The 6842-nt window shown below is 48.9% G+C and overlaps 1 protein-coding gene across 1 annotated transcript; it reads left to right on the top strand.

Moving 5' to 3' along the window:
* The first annotated feature begins 272 nt into the window (after positions 1 to 272).
* pdgfrl (platelet-derived growth factor receptor-like) lies at positions 273 to 6830 on the top strand. The gene is made up of 6 exons (XM_023814729.2): positions 273 to 439; positions 2108 to 2387; positions 4843 to 4994; positions 5094 to 5372; positions 5797 to 5933; positions 6257 to 6830. Exons 1-6 carry the CDS (start codon positions 385 to 387, stop codon positions 6443 to 6445), a joined length of 1092 nt encoding a protein of 363 aa, XP_023670497.1. The 5' UTR covers positions 273 to 384; the 3' UTR covers positions 6446 to 6830.
* The last annotated feature ends 12 nt before the right edge of the window (positions 6831 to 6842 follow it).

The raw sequence follows: 6842 nt of genomic DNA, 5'->3' as shown, positions 1-6842 counted from the left end.
TAGGTTAGTATCTGCCTTGTTTTTGGTATGGATGACTGACATATCCCAGAACAGAAGTCTACATTACAAGGGAATTGTTCTCTTGTTTCTTTCATTATGTTTTTAAGGCTGTAATTTTTAGGCGTGTCACTGTGGATGTGAGAGATCAGAGGGTGTAACGTCTTTTAACGATGGGTCACATTCGCTGTGTGTTTGTTGCTAGTTCTGTCCACCAGGTGGCAGCCAAGTCAGTGTTTCCTGCAAGGAGGAGGGCTGAGATGTGAGTCTTGTGGGGACTTTTTACGTGTTTTTTTTTTTCCTTTACTTTACTGGTGAGTCGGCTCTCCCTCTCCGAGCTCTGTGTTTCTCGTCTTGCTCCAAATCTCCACGCTTCAGACCTGCACTATGAAGCTCTGGCTGTTGGTGGCGCTGCTTCTGCTCTGGTCCCAGCTGGAGAACGGTGAGCCCCCCCCCCCTCCTGTGACCCGCACAGGCCTTCACCTCTCTCCCTCTGTTTCTGCTCTGCTCTAACCTTGGCTTGGCACAGCTTCTTGTCATTGCAAGGGGCTCCCTGCCCTCTGAGAATGATGCTGGCATGTCTCGAGGATTCACAATCTGAACTGTAAACAGTAGCAGTCCACACTTTTGTAGCTCAAAGGCAGAAGAATGGAAGGGAGACTTGAATCAGCATTTGGGAGACAAGTAAAAATAACTTTCCCTGCTAATAATATGCAGCCACATTAACTTTTTTAACAGCCTAATGTCTACAGAACATGTATCTAAATGGAAACGCTTCCTGCACATTTTCTTCAAGAAGAACAGCAATAAAAAAATCATGCTGGCTGGGTATTCATGGTCTACTTTCCCCGTCTGCTTCTATAAACGTTAAAGACTTTTTGTCAAAATACAAGATGGGGCTTTAAAAGGTGGGTACAATGCACCAGGAGGGGAGGGACGGAGCTGAGATACGTCCGCTGGCTGCTCTCGTGTGCCAGATGCCTGCTGAAGGCTGCGTAGCTGGGCTGTGACGTGGGTGTTTGTGTTTAGCAGGCAGAGAAGGGAAGGACCGGACCTGCAAACGAATGAGAAACAGGGGAAGGAGCGTTTATGGGTTACAGTAGTGTTGCTCGAGCTGGTCCTTGCCGACCCTCAGACCATCCACATGTTTTGCTCCCTCCCAGCTGCCGGTAGGACTGGAAGGATCTGGAAGTGAGCAAAAACGTGGACTGTCCTAGAGACCCCAAGGACCGGGTTGAGAAACCGGGAGCTGGGAGGGAGCAAAAACGTGGACTGTCCTAGGGACCCCAAGGACCGGGTTGAGAAACCGGGAGCTGGGAGGGAGCAAAAACGTGGACTGTCCTAGGGACCCCAAGGACCGGGCTGAGAAACACTTGTATACAGCATCCTACTCTTAATGTAAATTTAAAATCTCATCAGTGCAAAAGAAGTTCAAATAATAAATAAGGAAAATGAAAAAAAAAGAGGGATTTGGAGCAGGTCTGGCCTCGGTGCAATGCGCCGCAGTTGTTTTTTCAGCTGTGTGCGGATTTCCAGATGACAGAAGAGCGTAACTGCAGCAGGAGCTGCTGCTCTCTGCTCAATCGTGCGAGACTCATATACTTCAGCTATCGCAGCAGGAGAGGTCATTTGGTAAATTAATATGTCCGCTCGTCGAAGGAGACTTAGTAATGGGAGTTTTAGATCCTCTTTTATGGTGACGTTGCCTATATATCATGTCATTCATCGGATAAACATCTGAAATGTTGATGTCGTAACACTCGCCTGACACAAGAGGACCCTGTGCCAGCAGCCCGTCTCCTGCTGATGTGGCATTTTTATTGGGTGCCTCTGCTTCTCATCACCCCCAGTGAGTATTAGCGCATCACAGCCACTTACAGCGACTCAATAGGCCTGTTAAGCACTTTGTATGCAAAGTATCAGTACTCGCCTCAAATACCCATTACTGCCCCGACCAGTAAACCCAGCAACTGTGCTTGCCTCCATCATACTGCCTGTGCCCCCTCCCCTTCCCAGGTAAACCAGCATATATCTGCCTCTTGAACTGGTCGTCCAAAGTGCACCCAGTAGAAAGAGCATGTCTCTGAGCATATCTGCTCCGTCACCTCAGGTCTCTGCCAGGACTTCAGACGGAGGAAAGATTCAAACGAAAGCCGCGGTAAACTGATCGGCAAGCGGGTCAAAGGTCGCCCGCCGAAGCTGAAGGAGAGGGACCCTCAGGGCAGAGGGGGGACGCTGCTGACGCAGGTGCTAGACAAGGGCCGCTTCCTAAGGCTGGGGGACAGCCTGACGGTGCCTGCAGGAAAAGACCTGGAACTGCGCTGCAAGGGTTCCAGGGTGGGGTGGACCTACCCCACCTACCTGGACAGATTCAACGAGTCACGCCTCAGGTACCCACACGCACCCCACCTACCTGGACAGATTCAACGAGTCACGCCTCAGGTACCCACACGCACCCCACCTACCTGGACAGATTCAACGAGTCACGCCTCAGGTACCCACACGCACCCCACCTACCTGGACAGATTCAACGAGTCACGCCTCAGGTACCCACACGCACCCCACCTACCTGGGCATTTTCAACGAGTCACGCCTCAGGTACCCACACGCACCCCACCTACCTGGGCATTTTCAACGAGTCACGCCTCAGGTACCCACACGCACCCCACCTACCTGGACAGATTCAACGAGTCACGCCTCAGGTACCCACACGCACCCCACCTACCTGGACAGATTCAACGAGTCACGCCTCAGGTAACCACACGCACCCCACCTACCTCGACATTTTCAACGAGTCACGCCTCAGGTACCCACACGCACCCCACCTACCTGGACAGATTCAACGAGTCACGCCTCAGGTACCCACACGCACCCCAATTACCTGGACAGATTCAACGAGTCACGCCTCAGGTACCCACACACACTCCACCTACCTGGACAGATTCAACGAGTCACGCCTCAGGTACCCACCCGCACCCCACCTACCTGGGCATTTTCAACGAGTCACGCCTCAGGTACCCACCCGCACCCCACCTACCTGGGCATTTTCAACGAGTCACGCGTCAGGTACCCACACGCACCCCACCTACCTGGACAGATTTAACGAGTCACGCCTCAGGTACCCACACGCACCCCACCTACCTGGACAGATTCAACGAGTCACGCCTCAGGTACCCACACGCACCCCACCTACCTGGACAGATTTAATGAGTCACGCCTCAGGTACCCACACGCACCCCACCTACCTGGACAGATTTAACGAGTCACGCCTCAGGTACCCACACGCACCCCACCTACCTGGACAGATTCAACGAGTCATGCCTCAGGTACCCACACACACTCCATCTAACTAGACAGATTCAATGAGTCACACCTCAGGTTCCCACTTACTCTAAATACCTGAACACCATTGACACCCATTTACTTGTATCCATTTAACTACTTGCGTGGTATATGTACATCCACATAGTCAGAGACACTGACACAGGTATTTAACTGCTTCTAGGACTGTACAGTCCACAGTAGCAATAACTGAGGTTCCAGCTTGATGTTAAGCATGCAGTATTTGTAGTGCACCATTGTTGGGCTGGTGTGTGGCTCAGTGAGCAGGCTGATTGTGTGATTAAATAATTACTGGTTTAACTCCCCAGGTCAGCAGAATGTTTCCCTATTGAGCCTCATTATCCCCAATTACTGCAGCGATTGTCCAGCCCTGCTATATATATAAAAAAATAATAAATGTATGCTACTTTGGATAAAAGTGTCTGCTACATAAGTTAACCCCATGTGGTTAGTGTCAATTTACCAAACTGCGATGATTCCCCCTTGAGTTGAAAAAGCAAGTTTCTTGCTAGGACTGAGGGATTTAGGATGTCCATGAGTGAATTCTTGCCAAGATGTCCTATCAGCAAATCTATCAGCAAATGGATTTCTGTGTTTTTGTCAGCTAATGTAAACCCGCAGCACCCAGCAGTTCCGGAAGTGGGCCTGTTTTGTTATCTGTCAGAGGGAGTGTAGTTCCAGTCCTTTACCATTCTCTGGAAGATTTATTCAGAGCGAGTTCATGCAAGTTAATCTTAGTGATGGACCTTGTGAAAACGCTGACTGGAGTCACTTTTCCTGGCTTTATCCATCACTGAATAGTGAGCAGCTGAGAAGTAGAGAGAACTCATGTACTATCAAAACCGCCCCCTTGCCAAAGCATTCAGCGATGGCCGTCTTTCAATAATGAGTTAATTCATCAGGTTATGAAATTGCACAAGGGGAGAGTGTAGAAATTGTGAGTAGCATGTTTCTGTCACTGTTCTTATCATAAATCCTGAAAACAAAGCAGTACAAACGTCCAGCTGAATGTAACATGCATTTTTAAAATGAGTAGAAGAAAAATGTGATTCTGATGAGACACACAGAGAAGCAAATTCCGTGCAACACAGCTGGTGCTGACTCACCATGAGTGTGATACCAGAACCATGAAAGTTTTTATTGCTTTTGATTTTTATCTCTTTGAATAACCATTTGACTATATTTTATTGGTTGCTTAGGGAAATATGAAAACTTCCCAATAAAATATATGTTGGAAATTTTATTCTAGCTGGAAAGTTACACTTTCGACTTATCACTGTTCTGACTTGATATTTATTTGCCCATTTTCCTTGGATATTAATGACTTTGCCACTAGGGGACACTTTCACACATTCCTGAAGACTGAACCATTGCTAATAATTCCTTGATCAATCTCTTTTTGGTGATTTCATTTAATCCTGCATGCAAATAGAGCTTAGCTGTCATGCAAGGCATCTTTTCATTTCAGTTCCTGGTTCTCGTTGTCTCTTCTATGGCAACTAGTATCAAGCAGCAAGATAAATTCAGCCAGTTGATGTTGACGTCGCCCTCTGCTGCCGACACAGGGGAGTACAGCTGCTGGGTCGTGCTGTGCGATGGAGCCGAGTGTGAGAAAGACCCCGACCGCACCTCCTCTACCTACATCTACTTCGCAGGTGGGCCCATACAGCACCTCCTCTCTTGATTCTGCTCTGTTCCAGTGCGATTTCTGCTCCAGGTTGAATGGATGCTTTTCTGGTTCACACTCCTCTCAGACAAGGACGAGCTGTTTGTCCCATCCATGGTCTACACTGAGATAGTGTACCTCCGGCCGGACCGGCCGGCAGTGGTGCCCTGCCGCGTGACCACTCCCCACACCCGCGTGACTCTGCACAGGGAAGTCCCCCCAGGGGAGGTGTCTGCCTCCTACAAACCCACCAGCGGCTTCCTCATCACCGACCCCATGCCAGAGCACATGGGTGTCGTCTACTGCAAGGCCACCGCCAAGGGCACGATGCAGATTTCCAACAAGTACCAGCTGCTGTACGTGGAGGGTAAGGAGCTGTATAGTACAGCATGTACGGTGGTGCAATACTAACTGGAAAGCTAGGAGTATAGAACAGTATGAATTACAGTACCAGCTAATCTACATAATAAGCTAGGAGAAGTATAGTTACTCAGACCATCCCTGCAATAGCGGGGGTGCCTATGCACGCAGCCTTGCACACTCACATAGGAACATAACGTTCACCCTCTTGTGCAACATGGGCATCGTTAGGTCTAATCACCCGGTTTTCCTTTCTTGGACTTGTTGAATCGGGGAATATCATCGTAATGTCGTTGCTTGCTGTTCTCAGCAATTCCGTGACAATAAAGTTCTTATCAGATGATGAACATTACTTATATACTGAGCAAGGGACTGTGGTATGAATAGGGTGGAGGTTCAGTAGAAGTATTTCCCTCCTGCCCCCATGGTAGTACCCAGCGGCCCCCCGTTTGCAACCATCGAGGCTTCTGCCACCTCTGTGAGGGGAGGTGACAACGTTAACATCACCTGCACTGTTCTTGGGGAGCCGGAGCTGGACGTGGACTTCACTTGGACATACCCGGGTCAGGTGAGGAGGGCCTGATCTTGGGTAATCTTCTATGATTAAACCATTACCTCTTTCATGTCCAGTCTACTGGCCCCTCTTTCTCTGATCCACTGGCCTGTCCCTGTTTAATTCATTGAGCCATCCTGGTTTGATCCAGGATTGATCATCCCTCAATAGATCCACTGGATCAATTGACCCATGACACAAATCTAAGCTGCTCTTATCCTAGAGCCAAGGAAAGTGAACTTTAACTTAATTGGTTGCTTGAGCAGTAGATGCTGAAGATCAGAGCCTCGTTCAAAAGGAAATGAGCATCATGTATAATGGCTGTGTTCCGACCTCAGGACCAGCGCCCGGTGGACATCTACGGAGCCTGGCGGCTGATTGCCCGCGGCGTGGGCCACACCACACGGATCTCCCAAAGCGTACTCATGCTGGAGGACATGGAGACCATCGACTTTGGGAGATACACCTGCAGGGCAAAAAACCGGCATGGAGAGACGTCAGTGGCGACCCGTCTAGAGCCACTGTAGCGCTACAAGACCCCCAAGCCAAACACCATCCAAAGAGATGCTCTCATTATCCAACAGACTCCTCCCTCTGACCTATAAAAGTCACTCGCTCACGTCCGTTATCACTTTTCTTCTTACCCTATGTTTTACTGGTAGCTAAGACTTGCGTGAATGTGTTTTGCAGCAAAATACGGCTTTTCTGGCCATTTAATGTTTCACTGCTAGGAATATTTACTGATATTTACTGATAATATGCTGCCATTTGATTGCATTCCACTTCTGGTAAATATAATCTCACGTATATCAGTTAGCCAGCATTAATTAGTGTTAGTCGATGCTACACACTTGTGCTCTTGCAGCTGCATGAGGGGTATCAGTGATTAAAATTTTTTAAGACTGAGCCAAACCATCTGAATCA

Source organism: Paramormyrops kingsleyae, chromosome 12, assembly GCF_048594095.1.
Source record: "Paramormyrops kingsleyae isolate MSU_618 chromosome 12, PKINGS_0.4, whole genome shotgun sequence".
Classification (NCBI taxonomy): Eukaryota; Metazoa; Chordata; class Actinopteri; order Osteoglossiformes; family Mormyridae; genus Paramormyrops; species Paramormyrops kingsleyae.
The sequence above is the reverse complement of the archived record's forward strand: the minus strand, read 5'-3'. Positions and strand labels throughout refer to the sequence as shown.